Source organism: Zalophus californianus, chromosome 8 (assembly GCF_009762305.2).
Source record: "Zalophus californianus isolate mZalCal1 chromosome 8, mZalCal1.pri.v2, whole genome shotgun sequence".
Lineage (NCBI taxonomy): Eukaryota > Metazoa > Chordata > Mammalia > Carnivora > Otariidae > Zalophus > Zalophus californianus.
Genome location: NC_045602.1, coordinates 8,326,995 through 8,345,133, shown reverse-complemented (window position 1 = coordinate 8,345,133; position 18,139 = coordinate 8,326,995). Strand labels below are relative to the sequence as shown.

Sequence of the window (18,139 nt, the reverse complement as noted above, 5' to 3'; positions counted from 1 at the left end):
TGGAGATAATGATAGTTTGCCAGCTTTGCGGAGGTGCAGGTGAGAGCCACACGGAGAAAGGCGAAGAGGATCGTGGTCTGTACATCCTGTATGGTAGGATTCAAGAAATACACGTTTCCCTTTTAACCTGCAGTATTTTCGAATCCGTGTTCTTCATACTTGTCAAGAATTATCCTAGACTTGCATTTTTTTAATTATAATAAATACTCATAGTAAAAAAAAAAAAAGTCAGAAATTTATTATTGAAAAAGTGTTCTCTTGTGCTTTCCAGTCACCAAATCCTACAGCCTGGAGTTTTAACTCCTTAATGTTTTTTTCTAGGTATATGCAGATACGCATATGTGTTAGTCATATATTTTTTTAAAGTTTTTTAATACAAGTAAAATTATACTTCTTCATTTGCTTTTTTAAATATGATGATATATAATATACATCTTTATACATTGGTACTTATTACTTATAATGCTAAACTGATTTTTTAAAACTGATGGGTAGAATTCCATTGTGTGAATGTACTGTAGTTTATGAAACCAATCCCAGATGGGTGAAATTTAGGTCTCTACTCAAATTATTTTTATGTTAAGTGGTTAGAATTTGAAGTGAGACAGAGTTGGTTTAATGAAAATATATAAAACTGTTGAATATGTTATAATGCTGTTGTGCTTAAATCGGGCCAATAAAGCATTTTCTTGGTAGGTACTTTTCTTGAGATTACCAAGGGGAAGTTTTAAAAAGTTTCCTTGGAAAAATAGTTTTTTAAGTAGAGTCCTTCCAGAGCAGTCTACCCTTACAGACATGTGCTCTGTCAGAGCACTTAGGTACCAGGGCAGGCTTTTCTCTCACCAGCTGTTTGAAGACCATCCCTGAGGGGAGACTAGACCCCTTCTTGCCTAAAGGCTGAGGCTCCTAAAATTCCTGGATTACTGGGGGCTTGAAATTTGATAGGCAAAGTCAGACCAGACTTTAAAAATTCACTTTTACAATAATTTTGATAGTATATATTGGATTTTGATTTTTTCTTTGACAATTCTTATAATACTACTTATTATTATTGTCAAAATCAAACAGGACTTAACCTTTTGTGCATTTTGTGCTTTTTGGAGTACAAAAAAGTGCAGGCTTTAGCAATAGAAATATTCAAATTTCAGTCACAGAAAATCATTGTGGTTTAAAAAAAACCATTTTTATTTATTCTGGAATTTATCTGCATACCTATTTTTTGTTTTTGAAATATGACTTTTCTTTTTTATGTCCATAAAGTCTGTTAACTCATTTTGAGAAGACATGAAGACCAGACCATTTGGAATTACTTGCTGCTTGATTTCTAAGATTTCCTTTATTTATTATCTTTGTGACAGACACATTAGTAATAATACTAAATGATTGATGAGATCAAGCCTTCTAAGTATATTTGAGGTCTTACTTTTAAGGCGGTTAATATAGTAAATAATTTTTTAAAAATCTTTGTATATATGTTTTTTTATCATTTTAAAGTTGAGTAATACAAAAGACAAAGTGAGAAGTGAGTCCCCTCTTGCCCTATTCTTGTCCTGTTTCCTTACGTTTCCTGAACACTGGTGATAATTTGTTGTGTGCTCTCAGGGTTTTCTATGTTGGCAGAAACATTTTTTTTTTAATAGACAATGGGATCATACTATTTTTTTTTTTTAAACAAACTGCTTTTTACCTAGCCGATTGTGGGCATATTTCTACTATATGTATATCTAAGTCATTCTTTTTAATGACTGCAGAGTATTCTTCTTAAATGGATTATGCCAATCTCTCCCTTGCTGTTTTGCTTGCAGTTATTTTTTTGTTTTTTTTTTTCTTTTTTTGCTTTATTTTCCTACAGCTTTTTATTTTTAAAAAATTCTGAAAAGTTGTAAACATCACTTTCTGAAAAGTTGAAAACACAGTTCACTCATCATTTATATACATTTTGCACATTTGCTTTCTTTTTCTATAAAAATGTGTATACGTATATAGAAAATGTTTTTTGCACCATTTGAAAATCAGTTGTGGACGTTATGACATTTTAGCCCTCAGTACTTCTGAATGTTTTTCTTAAAAACATTTTCTTAAAAACAAGGACTTTCTTGTATAAAATCATAATCCTGTTATCATCCATAAGAAATTTAACATTGATACAATAATATTATGTATTAAATACTTAAAGTTGGTACCGTAATATTTAAATATTCTCAGGATTCTCAGGTCTACCAGAATGTCTTTCATATCTTCCTGCTCTACCCCACCACCCAAACCAAGGTCCAGTCAAGGATCAGACACTGCATTTTGGACTTCTTTTCTTAACCGGTTTTTTCTTTTTAAAAACAAATTCAGCTCATAGTAAGATATTTGACAGTACTTAAAAAGGGCATAAGGTAAAAAATTAAATTCTTATCCCCCATGAGATAATCAGTGTTACTAAGGTCTTTTTCGGTATTTGTCTAAAAATTTTCTAGCAGCAGCTGTTCTATAAAATCACTGTGTTCTGTTGGTTTAGGGCCGCGTGGAGTGCTGGGACCCGAGAACTCGTGGTAGAGTTGGCTTGCTGGACTGTGCGTTAAGTAGCGTCACAGTGGACTCAGAGTAAGTGAGAATAACAGGCCGTTTAAATATCCATCTGCTTATGATTTAAACACATGTACCGATACTGGATTCAAATCAATTGCTGAAGGATGAAACCCCTCAGACTTCTATCTGAGGTTGTAGTTTTGTCACTTATGTAAAAATCCTTTTCTGGGAAAGGTCACTAAGTGGGAAAGCCAGACAGAATGCCTTTCTGAGGTGCTACATAGAATGTCTTTTTGTTAGTTGCTGTGGAATGTTATTAAAACAGATACACTGCTGGAATTCATAGTTCCAGTTCTGTAGGATCTAGTGCTAGAACCAGAAGTCCACCACTCCAGGTAACAAGCCAAAAGGTGTACTTTGAATTCTAAGGTGGAGGGAGGCGAGTGTTTTCTGATACCTTCTTGTTCTCGTTTGCCACTTCCTACATTTACAACAATCAGAAAAGTAATACACACTCAGGGGATGAAAACCTCTACATGCCTGGATTAGGTGAGTATAGGCCCCCTGTCCTTTCTCCACTCACTAGAGTGGTTAGTGTTGCACCGTTTGGTACATAGGTTTTCAGACATTTTTCTGTGCTCATATTAATATATATGCAGTCTTATACTCTCTTGGTCAGATTCTTGACGTGGGATTATTTTCTGTAATCAGTTCAGAAACATCCTTTCTCTGAGCCTTTGATATTTGTAGTAATGTGAGTTTACTAGCATTTACTCATTTCAGTTGGCCATTTACCCATAGTTGTATCATGTTGGAGGTGGAGTGTTTGATGGGCGGGCTACAGAGAGGATGTGAACCCTCTAAATTATTGCTGAGTTTTGTGTGATTTGCATTTTTCTGGGGGAGATAAGGATTTATGTAGTTCTTTCTTTTGAAAAATCAGCTTATGTAAAGCACCCTTGACTTAGAGAAAAGTTAAGAATTGCTGAATTGGAAGGACTTTTTTTAATGTATACATTTTTCCCTATGTGATAAGTAAAGAATAAGTTAATTTTTTTTCATCTTTTAATTATGACATTTAATGGGAGCATAGGGGGTGCAGGGATGGACACTGAGGAGGGCACGTGATGTGACGAGCACTGGGTGTTATATACAACTGATGAATTATTGAATTCTACCTCTGAAATTAATAATACCCTATATATTAATTAATTTAATGTAAATAAAATTTAAAAAATTAAAAAATAAAAGAAGTGTAGGAAATTTTTTTCTATTATTGAGTTTTACGAAAGTAATACCAATGAACAACTTCATTAATCATGGTATGGAGTAAACAATTTTAAAGGGGAAAAGTTGCTCATTCTACATTCATTTTGTTTTGTTCTTAGAATTAGACATTTTTATTGTGAATTATAATCCACAGACAGAAAATCTCAAAGCATTAATGTACAGATTACTGAATTATCGTGAAGCTCTGCATTTGTCAATAGAAGAAACCAGGAGAAAATGCTTCTCAACATTTTATTACGTTGGTATGAAAGGAACCGAATCAGAGAAATCTTATTTTTCAAAAGTAGGAAATCAGTTGTAAGTGGAAGCTCTTTTCCCGCTCCCTAGGAAGCAGAAAAGTTAATTTTCTCTTACGTATAAATGTTAATTTGTTTTTGAATTAAAGTAGAGACACTGGGGTTCTGCTACAGGCTCTGTCCTTAACAGTTTTTTCTTAAAAGTCATTTGAGAAAACAGGCCAGCGGGAGTTCTTTGTATTATGTCTTAACGCTTATTTTTACTGTAAATTTAATGACTGTAATAGAAGTAACACTATAGAAAATTTAAGGAAGGGATGTGAAAAGATAATCTTTACTGTGGCCTTTAGAAATATGGGAGTATTCTGGGTTTTTTTTTCTTTACACAGAATATTGAGTCACAAACACTTTTTTTTCTTTTTTAGTTTTATTGATTTATTTGACAGAGAGAGAGAGAGAGAGAGAGAGAGAGCACAAGCAGGGGGAGGGGCAGAGGGAGAGGGAGAAGCAGGCTTCCCGCGGAGCAGGGAGCCCCCTGCAGGGCTCCATCCCAGGACCCTAGGATCATGACCTGAGCCAAAGGCAGACACTGAACTGACTGAGCCACCCAGGTGCCCCTATTTTGTTTATTTTAAAAAATAATTTTATTTTGTAAAGCTGATTTATACTGAGTATAAAAAGATACTAAGCAGTTTCAAAAATACAAGAAAGTAAAAATGGCCTCGGCACACACACAGGCAGGTGTAATTCAAGTAACCAGACCACTCTGGTTCGTGAAGGGTGTTTATAGATTTTCACTGTTGTGCATCCACTTGTAGTTAGTTCTATGACTATTTCCTGAGGGAACATACTGAGAACCTGGATTTCTGGGTGAAATAGCTTTTGTACCCATTGCTAAAATGGCTGGCAGAAAAGGTAATATCAGTTTGAGGATCTCCCTGCCTGTACAGAGTGCCTGTTCTCCCACTCTCCGTTGCCCAAGGTGTCCATCCCTTTCTGATAATACTGCAAAGTCAGAAATAGCCCGAGAATACTGATTAAATACAGCTTGGTAAAAATCATAGTTAACAGATAGTGCTTTCTGTTTGCCAGCTAGTGTCCTTAGTTCTTTACATTTACTAACTTCATACTCATGGCAGCCTTTGATGCAGATACTCTTATTTATTTTACAGGTGAGGAAAATATTGATCAGTGGCATACGTAGGCTTTTAAGAATTATGTTGCAAAAGTACATTTATTTCTAGGGGAAGATGTTGCAAATATACTGTTAAATGGAAAAGCGGTGAACATGCTGTAGAGTCGTGGGGAAAAAATCTGGATGTGTACTAAAATGGTACAGGTAGTTTTGCTTGCTATTTCTGTTTCAGGTGATTTTATTTGTTGATTTTTATATGCTTAGCTTCATTATTTTCTGTGCAAGCACTGTAAGCTGTCACCTCTGTTATTTGGCAGAGTGGAGTTCTGGAAGGTGGAACCAATATAATAAAGAGAAAGAAGTATATGTAATTATCGGATGGGGGGACAGGCTGTCCTTACTTGCAGACGGTAACGATTGCCTGCCTGAGAAACTCGGAATCCACTGGAAGATCATAAGAACTAATATGAGAGTTAAATAAGTTGGTGATGAAATAAATGTGCAAAATCAGTGGCTTTGAAGTTTAGCAGCAAAATCCAGTTAGACACAATGGAAAACAGTTCTTACAGCAACAAAAATTGTGAAATACTGTGGGATAAACTTAGTACCTACCTGAAGGAAATGACTGTTAAGGATCAAAAAGTTTGAGTAAGTAAAGAGAACTAACATCCCACTGCGCTGACACATGCTCCTAGAGTGCATTTTGAGGAGTAAATGACTAAAAGGATGGGCATGAGAGGCCTCCAGGTTCCAAATTGGTGCGTCCGCGTGGTTACGGCTTGAGGTGTGAGGGGGCCTGAGAACCTTGAGGGTGCCGACAGGTCACGGCCTAGATGGTGGGGCCTGGTCCCGAGGACCCGGAGACAGGAGGGACTGAAGTCAGGACTGTTGTCCTCTTCTGACTTGTCTGGTACCCTTTCCACCAGGGAGCATTACTTGTGGTGCCGATCCTCTTCTTGGTTGCTGAGCGAGAAGCATGTTCCAGATCTGTGGCCATAACCATTCGTCATACTGTCTCTGTACTTTCCCAGGTTCTAGTCCCCATCTGAGGATTAGTCTTCTATTTTAGCTTGACATAGGCAGCTTTAAAAATGGAAATGGGCATAACCTGCTCGAATGTAAACTCATTTGCTCTTAGGCAAAAGGGGATATTTTTGTAAATACCTTATCTTGGCTTAATCAAAATGAAAGATGATGTCATACTGATCCTTTTCAATTAGTTTTAGAGTTTTATAAACTTTTTTTTTGTAGATACTTTGAGAGTATTTCTTACAGTTTTGAAGAAGATAATCTACAAATTTTTAAAAGCAGATTACATTTACATATAAAGCTTTTTATTTTAAGAAAGTTGTTACAATTACCTTTCATTTTTTATTTTTTTTAAAGATTTTATTAGAGAGAGAGCACATGTGCACAAGCAGGGGTAACAGCAGAGGGAGAGGGAGAAGCAGACTCCCCACTGAGTAGGGAGCCTGCTGTGGGACTTGATCCCAGGACTCTGGGGTCATGACGTGAGCCAAAGGCAGATGCTTAACCAAATCAGCCACCCAGGTGCCCCTACAATTGCCTTTGAAACATAAGGCTAGATGTATGATTTTCCCCAATGCAATTGAAGATTAATAATGAATTTGTTACTTGGAAGGTTTGGCCATATGTACATGGAACATGAATATTTTGCCTTTCAGGATAAACAGTTTACCAACAATCTCTGCTTTGAAATTTAATGGTGCCTTGACCATGGCAGTTGGAACATCCACAGGGCAGGTGAGTATCTCAGGAGCATGTATATATCATGGGAAACATCCACATATCTGTTCACGGTGGGAACAGAAAATGGAGCATTGTGGTTTTGGCCAGAGTGGAGGGGTACTCTGGAATCCTGTATTCTTTTAGTACCTTGAGAAATTCTGATTCTGGCCATCTGGGTTAGTCTGAGAGGTTCTTGAGCTGGGGGTATTATGCCTCAGGCATTCTCTTGACTGTGGTTTAGAACAACATTTTCCAGAGTATGTGGAACAGAATTCTGTGGTCAGGTAAGTTTGTAATTCTGCCAGATTTCTACTCTTGGAGGATCACAGTGCTTTTAGATATATATGGAAGGCTCTGAGAATTCCTCTAGACAAGAAATGTATTTAAAAAGTATTTCCAAAATTTATTTGTCCTAGGAACCTTTTTTTTTTTTTTTACTGAGCACCATTGACCACATGTGCAGTAACATACCTTAGCAATGCTAGTCTGACAAGGATGGATTGAGTAGCTACAGAGGGTTACTTTCATCTCTTTCTTCCCTTCTTTCCTTCAAGGCAGAATCCACACACTTGTAAGTTTGTTCTCCTCTAGAACAGGTCTGAGAGCCTACTTCCAGTGGAGTTTCTACTTCTGTCATCGTGGTCTGCAGAGGATCTGTTACCAGGGACTGAGATTAGCTTCTCCAGCCACTTGCCTCTAGTGACAAGGCTCAGAAGAAACCTCCACTGCCCCCCACCCAACAGTCATGACCTTGCCACCACTATCTGCTCGAATCTGCCAGATTATCTTCATTACACCTTTTATTCTTACTTCTGTCAGTTGCTGTGACAGTGCCTGGTACATAGTAGATCCTCAGTATATATATTTGTCTTAGTTCACAAATGACACCAACTCTTACAGATTTTTCTTTTGGTTCCTTTCTTAGTGTAGCTCAGTCATTCTCAATCTTAGTGTGCCTAAAAATTAGTCTCCCGTTAAGTTCATAAAACCATGTACTCTAAGGGTAATTTAAGAGATTTTTCTAGAGTGTTTTGCTGTCAGACTTTAGAATCTTTGTGCCCTGAGTAAGGTGTTCCTTATGCTCATAAAAAGGCAGTAAAACAAATGGCAGCCATTATTCTAAGTTTTCACAGTTGCTTTTTAAGATAAAATAATTTGTTTAAACAAATAATTTGTTTTCTTTCTTTTAGGTTTTATTATATGACCTTCGATCAGATAAACCATTGCTGGTTAAGGATCACCAGTATGGGCTGCCCATTAAGTCAGTTCATTTCCAGGATTCACTAGATTTGATTTTGTCTGCAGACTCGCGCATCATCAAAATGTGGAATAAGAACTCAGTACGTACTTTTTTGTTGCAATTACTTATTAGTGTATTTTCCTAATGTTTCTTTTCTTTCTGTTGCCTTTTTTTGAGTTATGTGGGCTTTTGAGAAAGAGCGGCTAAGTACCTGAGAGCTTAGTTGGAAGTCAGTTACTTCAGCAAAGATAATATTCGTATGTAGATAAATATTCAAGACTGCTTTCTTCCTGTGGAGAAGGTAGCCTGGTTTGCTAGAACTGGCATGCCTTTTTACATGTTCAGTTAGGTAGAGAGTAAACCACGTTTTAAAAACATTGCTCCATGAGAACCTCCTAGATCCTGAGGCTCTCTCAGTCTTGGGAAAGTTTTTATGAGCTACTAATTATCTTTCTATGTCAATGTTATTATGTATCTCAATTTCATACCTTTTAAAACCCATCTCAAATGATTGGCTTCTAGGTATGACCCCTTTCAATAATATCTTAGTATTTTTCTTTTTTAAGATTTTTTTTAAAGATTTTTATTTATTTATTTGTCAGAGAAAGAGAGCACAAGCAGGGGGAGCAGCAGACTCCCCGCCGAGCAGGGAGCCCAATGTGGGACTTGATCCCAGGACCCTGGGATCATGACCTGAGCTGAAGGCAGACGCTTAACAACTGAGCCATCCAGGCATCCGTTTTAGTGTTTTTCTTAAAAACATTATTTTCTTTGACGTGGGACACTTGGGTGGCTCAGTCAGTTAAATGTGTGACTCTTGATTTCAGCTCAGGTCATGATCTCAAGGATCATGAGATTGAGCCCGGCATCGGGCTCCATGCTCATCAGGGCATCTGCTTCTCTCTCTCTCTCTCTCTCTCTCTTTCTCTCTCCCTCTGCCCCTCCCTCCCCTGCTCGTGTGCTCTCTCTTTCTTGCTCTCAAAAAAAAGAATATTCAATGTTCTTTCTCCTCAATTCCAAGTGTCATTTAAGAAGTAACAAAAGCCTACATTTCTGGTTTTCATCTACCCTACGCTATTCATTTTTTGTTTTAAAACTCTAAGGTATTTTGAGAGAGTAAAGATCATTTTGTCAACAAAATGGGAAAAACTCAGTATAGCAAGTGCTTTTTTTTTTTTTTAAGACTTTATTTATGGAGAGAGACAGAGAGAGTGCAAGTGGGGTGAGGGGCAGAGGGAGAGGGAGAGAGAGGCTCAGGCAGACTCCCTGCCGAGCATGGAGCCCGACACGGGGCTCGATCTCACAACCCTGAGATCATGACCTGAGCTGAAATCAAGAGTCACGCTTTAACTGAGTGAGCCACCCAGGTGCCCCCCAATACAATAAATGCTTATAAGAGTTCTTTGTATTTAATTAATTACAAACGTCAGTGTCTTAGTTAAAAAGTGTTACTTCCTTTTTTTTTTTTAATTCATTTTGGAGGTGAGGTGGGGGGAAGGTCCAGCGGCCTCAGTGGTAGTTGCCAGAGAGCAAGCGTCAGTCCTTCCGGGGCCGCATGTGCTCGGGACGGAGGTGCTGCCGCAGCCCCGTCACACTAGGCTATGTCCCAGAGTCCCTGGCTGCTTAGACCATAACTTGCGTTTTTAATTTTCTTTTGGTTAACTCCCAGAGTATTGGCCTTTCATTGTTGTGTCTTGAATTAGAATTTGGCTGCAGCTTTTCACTGAGCGTGCAGTAAGCACCTTCCCCAGGCCCCGACTCTACCCCACTGCTTCGCCACGTGTGCCTCTGACAGTGCGTTAATAAATGCAGGAGCTGACTGGCTTTGTCAGCATCCGTCCTTGAAATTACGTTGCTGTAGTTGCTGCAGTGTGTTTTATTTTGGCGTTGTTGCTATGACTAAATATGCCCTCGACCAACACCCAGTTTGCTTGGTTTTGCTTGACTTGCTCTCCGTATTTACCTTTCTCAGCACCCTTTCCCTCCTGTCTTCTTATCTTCTGCCTGTTTCTTTTACTATCCTTCTCTTAACTTTTTTTAAAATATAGCACCTCTCCCCCCTACCTCCACATTGAATATAAAAGTGTTAGCCCTTCCTGTGTAACTAGCAAGTTGTGTGTTTACAAGATTTTGTTTTCAGAGTTATTTTCTACCTATGCTGTTACTCGACCGTCCTCAGAGCTTTGTGATCTAGATGTGGCAGATCTCCTCCTCATCTGACCCTGTTAACCATCTCCCGTTCTTTGCTTTCTTTGAGTACAAGTTTAATAGGGCTGTGTCTTGGGCGCCTGGGTGGCTCAGTTGGTTAAGCGACTGCCTTCGGCTCAGGTCATGATCCTGGAGTCCCGGGATCGAGTCCTGCATCGGGCTCCCCGCTCAGCGGGGAGTCTGCTTCTCCCTCTGACCCTCTCCCCTCTCATGCTCTATCTCATTCTCTCTCTCAAATAAATAAATAAAATCTTTAAAAAAAAAAAATAGGGCTGTGTCTTCCAGATTAGAAGTTTTCTAAGTTGACGTACAACTGTATCTTAAGCTTTACCCATTGCTGCTCTGTGAACATTATCTATGAAACTATGTATTTCCTTGGATAAGTCACCTTTCCCCCCACAGGCCCGTTTCTCCATCTCTGAAGTGAAAGCATTTGATAAATTGATAAAAAGAATTCTGTATCATTTTTGAAACTTAAATTCTGTGCTTTCAGCTAGGTGATGTTATTTCTTTACATAGCAGTATATGGTTATATGGTTACGTCAGATCTCTGGTTTATTTTCTTTACTCAACATTGCTAAAAGTTGTCTTCCTTTAACTATTTTAATAATTCCTTTTTGCTTTTTTTTTAGGGAAAAATATTTACTTCCTTGGAGCCAGAACATGACATTAATGATGTCTGCCTCTATCCCAACTCAGGTATGCAGTAGGTAGCAGTAGGCCATTCAGTGGGATAAATCTAGGCTGTGCTTTGTGGGGTTTTAAACTCATTTCATTTCTTAAGACAAGGTTTGGCTTGCTCAGAACAATTCTTGGATATTATATTTACTGGAAGAATCAAGTGCAGGAAGTGGTATGGGTGATTCAGAAAATGGCACTCTCAGTGACTCAGGCCTTAGCCAGCCTAGCTATTAGTAGAAACCAACAATACATAGGCAGGTGGCAGGTGAGATGCTATTTTAGTGTCCCCTTCACTCTTTTATGTGATTAGTAATAGTGTGTGGAAATTGAGGTCAAGGATTTGGAGAAGGCTGGGATTGCCTGATGATCCACAAGGCTCATGAAGCCGTGGGTTCTGGAGTTTTCTATGTTGTATGCTATTCAGCTTGCATCATTTATTTCGGGACTTACGATACCTTCAAGACAAATCTGTGAAGAATTTTGGGGTACAAAAGTACAGAACAGTCCCCGCTCTCAAGCATTGTTACATTCTGAGGACAGATGTGCACAGATAATTTTGATAGAGGGATACAAGGCAAAGCAGGAAAAATTCTGTTATGTACAAACAGCACTGTGACAGCATGTTAGAGTGAGGGGTTTCAGCCAGTGCCACTGGGGAGATGGCAGAGGAGATGTTTGTTTGCGTGTGTTTGGAGTGATGAGTGAGATTTGGTAGGTGGGGTGGGGAGATGAGATGACCCACATGAGGGAGCAGTGTAGGAAGGGTAAGAGGATAGGGTACAATAGGTACCATAGGGTACCGTTCATGGGGCTTGTTTGGGGAAAGGGGTGGAGCCTTATGTGCTCTGGTAAGCCCTGGTGGTTCTCGCACGAACAAAGGCGGCGGAGGTCCGGGAATCACGTGCTGATTGGTTTGGGCTCAGTCTGTAGTCGGGAGCTGTTGAGACTGCTTTCAGAAGACAGTTCTGTCCATCATGTGAAGAGTAGATTGGCGTTGAACTGAAATGAGTAGGAAGGGATACTCTGAGCTGATTGGGAACACAAGAGACCGAGCAAATTTAGAGAGAGAGAGATTGTTTTCTTGTTTAAACATTCGAAGAGCAGGAGGGCTGTAGGTCAGTGACAGTGTCTGGCAGAGGGTCTCACACCTGGCTGCTCGTCGATATCACCCAGGGAGCCTTTTTACAGATCCCTTGGCCGGATCCCCGATCCGGCTGACTAGAGTGTCTGGGGGGAGGGCCCAGAAGTGTGTGTGTGTGTGTGTGTGTGTGTGTGTGTGTAACGTGCTTGCCAAGTGCTCGTGTATGGGACGAAGTGTGGTCTCGAGAGAAGCAGGTATGCACTTACGGCGTTTGCAGACGTGTAAGCTGAGGTGATTTCAGGAGAAGTGGGAGGGCGTGAGATCACCATGGGGAAGTGTGGAGAGCAGCACCTGAGTCCTTTAGAGGGGGAATGAGAAGGAAGAGCCAGCTGAGAAACCTAACAGGAACGGACAGGACGCCAGTAAGGGAAGTGACAGTGTTTGAAGTCGAGCAGAAGCTAGGGTGCGTGTGAGTGGGCGGGCGGGTGGGCGCTGCTCAGTGTGTGTGAGGGCCACCGAGGTTGAGGCAGGAAGGAAGGAAGAAGTTCTCATGCTTCTGTGCTGCCGGGCACGGTGATAACTACGTATCATTCATCTTTCCAGAGCCCTGTGTAGTTCGTGGTACACACGGTTTTTTCTTTCTTCTTGTCTGTCTGCCAGTCTCTTCCATCTTAGGAGGGGGGACCAGTTGGGTAATTGGGCTGGAATTGATCGCCCAGCTGGTGTGTGGCAGGGCCTTGGCTAGAGGCAGCCTTTCCTGGTTCTGGAGCCCTTGCCCTTTCTAGTTCCGCGCTGCTCTCCCAAGAAAGATGGGAAGCTTCATTTTTGTGATCAGCTGTGTGTCCGTGATCATTAAGAGGATCTCACGGCAGTAGCAGGGGTGAGGTCAAACTCTGACGGTTTCAGGAATAAATTACAGTTGAGGATGGTGGGGTCCTAGTTAGAGAGTCTTAGATTGTCTGAAACGGGGTCTGCGCTGCATGGGAAGGTGAGTAAAACCAGGTGGGATTGAAGTCGGAACAAGGGTGGCGAGCAGGTTTCGCTGGATTGAGGGGGAGAGTTTGAAGGGGCAGCTGGTGCTGAGAGCAGGAAGCCTTGTGGCTCTTTGTGGCCCTTGAGAACTGGCAGCACACCTCATCTGAGCTGAGATGGGCTCTACGTGTAAAATACCAGATTTCAAAGAGATTGTACAGATAAAAAATAATGCGAAATAGGGGCGCCTGGGTGGCTCCGTTGGTTAAGCCTCCGACTCTTGATTTCAGTTCAGGTCCTAATCTCAGGGTCGTGAGATTGAGCCCTGCATCTGGCTCTATGCTGGCGTGGAGCCTGCTTAGGATTTTCTCTCTGCCTTGCCTTCTGGCCCTCCCTGGCCCTCCCCCCCTGCTCGTGTGCATGTGCCTATACACATGCGGGCATGCTCTCTTTCTAAAAAAAAAAGTGAAATAGACCTTTAATTTTTTTATGTGAAAATATTTCGGACATACTGGGTTAATAAGATCTATTAAAATTCATTTTTACCTGTTTAAAAAAATTTTTTTTAAATGTGTCTACTAGAAAACATAAAATCCCATGCGTGGCTGGCATAATATTTCTTTCGCATGGTGCTGGCCCAGACTTGGGGATATTTCCCAGTGTAGGATGCTGCTGAGGTGCGAGGTATTGCAGTTGGCTGCGGAGTGCCGCGTCTGTCTTGTTGGAGTAGGGACGTTCCTCTAGGAGTCCGCGTGCCACCAGCCCATCTAATAACTCTTAAGTTCCTAGTAGACCTCCAGTCCATTCTCACATTCCCCATTGTCCCCCAGATGTCTTTCATAGCCTATTGTTTGGAACCAGGCTGTATTCAGGGCTGTGTGTTACTTGGAGGTGTGGCCATGTTTAGTTTCTTTCAGTTGTAACAGCCGTTACAGCCCCCCCCCCCCGCCCAACCGCCGTCTTTTTTTTTTTTTTTTTTTGGCCTTCTCCATGACATGGACTTTTCCAGGATCAGGTCGGTAGTCTCAGAGAATGTCCCTCACCCTGGATTTGTGTGGCTGGTTTTCATACTCCCCCGGTTAGGGAGATCATGAGATCTCTTCGTTGCAAAGTGCACTTTTTCTGAGCGGTAAAAATGTTAAGGGTGATGTTTTGGCCAGAAGAACAAGTTGACTGCCATATAACTTATAAGAAGTGAACCAAACACAAAAAATAGCCAAATAATTTATTTCCTAAGCTGGCAGGCATAGTAGGACAAGTAGCCCGGCTGCCGCCTTGGGGTTTGGATGTGAGCAGGCTTGATTCACGCGCTTTGCTGCTTTCCCTCGTGCTGCTCCGTTCCCTTTAACGCCGCTCTTGCTGCTTTGTGCTTAATCATCGTGAGCTTAATCATATTTTAGAAAAGCTAACACTTTCTTCTTTCTTTATCTTCTCACTTACTCATTTTGAAGTAATTAAAGCCGAATCACCTTTACTGTTTTGTCATGTTTCTCTCATACGGAGGTGGCTCAGAATATTGAGAAATAGTGCTGCCTTCCTGGCTCCTTCCTCCGTCCTGCTTGTGTTGCTCATTCAGCCTGGCTCCAGCGTCTCCGCGGCGTTGGGCAGCCGCGTGCGGGCCGGTGGCGCCCTCGCGGGCGTCGAATCACGGGGACAGAGAAGATGCGCTTTCCGCCCAGAAAGCCCGGACTGAGGCCGAGTGGTCCTGTCATGTACCCGTGTGGGTCTCAGCTGCCGTCCAGGCTCCGGAGACTGTCCGCACTGGGAGGGGGAAAGCCGCACGCTCCACACCGACATGGGGTGGGGGGGGGTCTCCTCTCGGGCGCGGTCCCGCACACACAGGCTGGCTGCTCCGCGCTGTTCACGACTGTGACCGCTGCCGGCGTCTGGTGCACGTGTGTCTGAAGGACTGAGGTCTTGTCTTTCCTTTGTGTTGAAGTTTCCAACCCACGGCAGCCCGATACTTTCCTAAACGTAATAAAAATGAATTACAAGGAAAAGACAACATCACAAGGCTACAGGGGTTTCTAAATTCTTCCCTTCCGTTCCTACACTTCCCGCCGGGCTGGGGCCCAGTTTGCACACTGGCGCGGGGAGTGGACTGAGTAGCACTGGCAGAGAACACCGTTTCGGATTTTGAACTCTGAGCCTCAGTGGATCCTTTAGAACCCTGCAGCACACGCAGCTGAGAATCGATGTGTGCGCGCTTCCTGGGAGGGCCCTGCTATTCTATCCAATTCTCTGTGGCTGTCCCGTGAGGCCGCACAGCACACTGGGTAGCACTCGCTACGGCGGTATCAGACTCGAGGTGGCGGGTTCTTCTGACTCTAGGCACTGAGCGTCTCCCTCTCTTTCAAAATTGATATTGTCATTGTTGAAATACAGTAAGTGGGGCGCCTGGGTGGCTCAGTCGGTTAAGCGTCTGCCTTCCGCTCAGGTCATGATCCTGGGATCGAGCCCCGCATTGGGCTCCCTGCTCAGCCGGGAGCTTGCTTCTCCCTCTCCCGCTCCCCCTGCTTGTGCGCCTCTCCCCTCCCACCCCCCTGTCAAATAAATCTTAAAAAAAGAAATTGTAATAAGCATCACTATGAAGGAAACTGGGGAGGAAAAACCATTCATAATTCCACCATTTCTTCCCAAGTACTGTTACTGTTTCCACGAGAGAATTCTCGTATTCATCTTATGTTCATATGTTTTGAGTCGTGGTCCTCACACTGTATGTACAGTTGTCTTTTGCTTTCCGGTTGACATTATATTAACATTTTTCTTCTTGTATGGTGTTTATACTTGTACTTTTGAAATTTTTTATTATTTGCAAGAAGGCTTTTCATTTTTTTCTTAGTTGTGATTGTGGTTGGAGAGCCCTACGTTCCATGGGCTTTGGAATCGGTAGAATATCAGCTTCTCTCCTTAGCTGTGTGGTGACCTTGAGCAAATCATCTAACTTTCTGAGGACACGTTGTTATCTGAAAGCAAAGTTCCTGGCACAGTGCCTCACACTCTTCTCCTCTCTTGCCTATGATCATCTTAATTTCAGCTGAACTAGCTTTCTTTTACTGATTTAATGGATTTAATTTTTTTCGGCTTTTTGTTCTTGGGCTTTGTGAGGTTGCCTGTTTTTCTTTCTCATTCATAATTGGTTTCAGTCCTGACCTTCCCCACTTTAGTTTGGTAGGAGGTCAGCTTGTATCAGTGTTCATATATGGTCAGGTGAGATCCTATTCCATTGTGAAAACAGCCTGCTTTGTCTAGTCTGGGTTCTTTGGGGGTAATTAGATTAGAGCCTTCTCTCTGGTTTGTTGGGTTGGTGTGATTGCGTTTCCTTGTGGAATGCTCATTGTTGAATGATCCGTGTTCAGAGTCGAGCCGGTGAAGCCAGACTTAGAGTATATCTTCGGCAAGAACCTTTTTTTGGTTGTAATCTGCCTCCTCGGTCCCCACAACGACCTCTTTCATTGTGTCTAAAAAGTGTAGGAGAAGGTTTGTCTCTAAAATCCTCTAGTTTGTGACAGGGCACTCGGTCCCTTTGAACTTTTTTTTTTTCATCTGTAAAATGAAGGATGTTGTTATTTCTTATTTCAGAGACTTGTTGCATGTTCACCAAGGTAATATCTGTGAAGGCACTTAGTAAGTTGTAAAGAACTCCCCAGACGGTTGCTGATTTCAGTTGTGTGGAAAGTGCGTCATTCTGGAACAGGGGCTGGGAAGACTGGCGTTGCTTCGGGAGGCTTGTGGGGAGGAGAAGGTTGCAGATGTGGCAGAGAGCAGAGAACAAAACTGGAACAGGAATCATGGGGTCACTGGGTGCTGTTTCTCCAATGGTTAAGGGGATGCCTTCACCAAATGCCAGGAGCTTTTCCCATACTTCAGTTCTGCTTTCTTAAAATTCGGATCTGTTAGTTGAGTCTGTTCAAATTCCCTTGGTAGTGAGTTAATTGGGTAGAGTAAGGGCTGTTAGATGCCGTATAGGTCTTTCCTGGTGTAGCCACAGCGATAGCGTTTCCCTTTAAGTCCATTGTTTTGTTTGCAATTCAGGTGTGAAGCTTAATGCAAACCTTAGGAACTACTTTGCTGTGACATTTTGTGGGAGTTGCTTTGCCTTGGTTCTTTGATTCCTGATTAACAGAAAGAAGGCTTTTTTTCTTAACTTCTTTATTATTATCATTATTGTTATTATTATTATAAATATTGCACCCGAACTACGTTTTGTTTATGTGTCTGAAGTGTCAAACTCTCCCCCTTAAAGATAATGGCGAACTTGATGTCAACCTGAGCACATAGCGGAAACTGCTTATTTACTTGACTAGTACAGCTTGAGCATTTTGCAGGTGGGGAAGCTGGTCTTCATGGTACTTAAGGTGCCCCATCTAGGAGGATCAAGACTGAAGCCCATGACCTGATTCCCAGGGTGCCCGGCCTCTAGGCCCAGCTGTTCTGCCATGTGCCGTCTTCTGAGCACCCGGAACATTTCCAAGTGTAAAACAAAAGGAAAAGGGCACCTTTTTCTTCCCCTTGTGTTTACCGTTTCGTTGTGTTTATTTTTAGGGATGCTTCTTACTGCCAACGAAACCCCCAAGATGGGCATCTATTACATTCCGGTAAGTAATACGAATAGTAGTTACGGTAAAAATAGGATAAGCAAAGACAGTTTATTTTTAAACCGGTTATATTGAAGGCCTTTGGGTCTGCATGCGGTTGTATAAATTAAACATAGTGGACTCACTTGTAGTTTCACTCTGTTTCCTGGAGCTCGGAAAATAATGCTTCACCATTCTTTTATGGGAAACTGCTTCCTATCACATTAAAACAGACATTAGGAATTAGTCTTTGTTCTTCAGATTTACATTTGGTTTCTGTTTCCAAGTATTTCAGAATCTTGAGCTTTAAGCTGTTAGTGATCAGTATGTCTGATTCTAAACCAACAGCCTGGTGCTCTTCAGTCATCTTGTTTCTCTTACAAGTAAGTTCCGCCTGAGGAAACTCAGATGGGCCTGGTCAGTGGCGGCCTGCGGTCACTGGCCTGGCCTTTT

At 41.7% G+C, this 18,139-nt stretch overlaps 1 protein-coding gene across 1 annotated transcript in view; it reads left to right on the top strand.

Moving 5' to 3' along the window:
- Positions 1 to 18,139, top strand: part of NOL10 (nucleolar protein 10) — an 83,488-nt gene that overhangs the window by 13,354 nt on the left and 51,995 nt on the right. Inside the window, exons 9-13 of the mRNA XM_027622632.2 lie at positions 2,507 to 2,592; positions 6,864 to 6,942; positions 8,118 to 8,267; positions 11,008 to 11,074; positions 17,655 to 17,707. Coding sequence (XP_027478433.2) covers positions 2,507 to 2,592; positions 6,864 to 6,942; positions 8,118 to 8,267; positions 11,008 to 11,074; positions 17,655 to 17,707 — 435 coding nt within the window. The remainder of the gene's footprint in view (positions 1 to 2,506; positions 2,593 to 6,863; positions 6,943 to 8,117; positions 8,268 to 11,007; positions 11,075 to 17,654; positions 17,708 to 18,139) is intronic.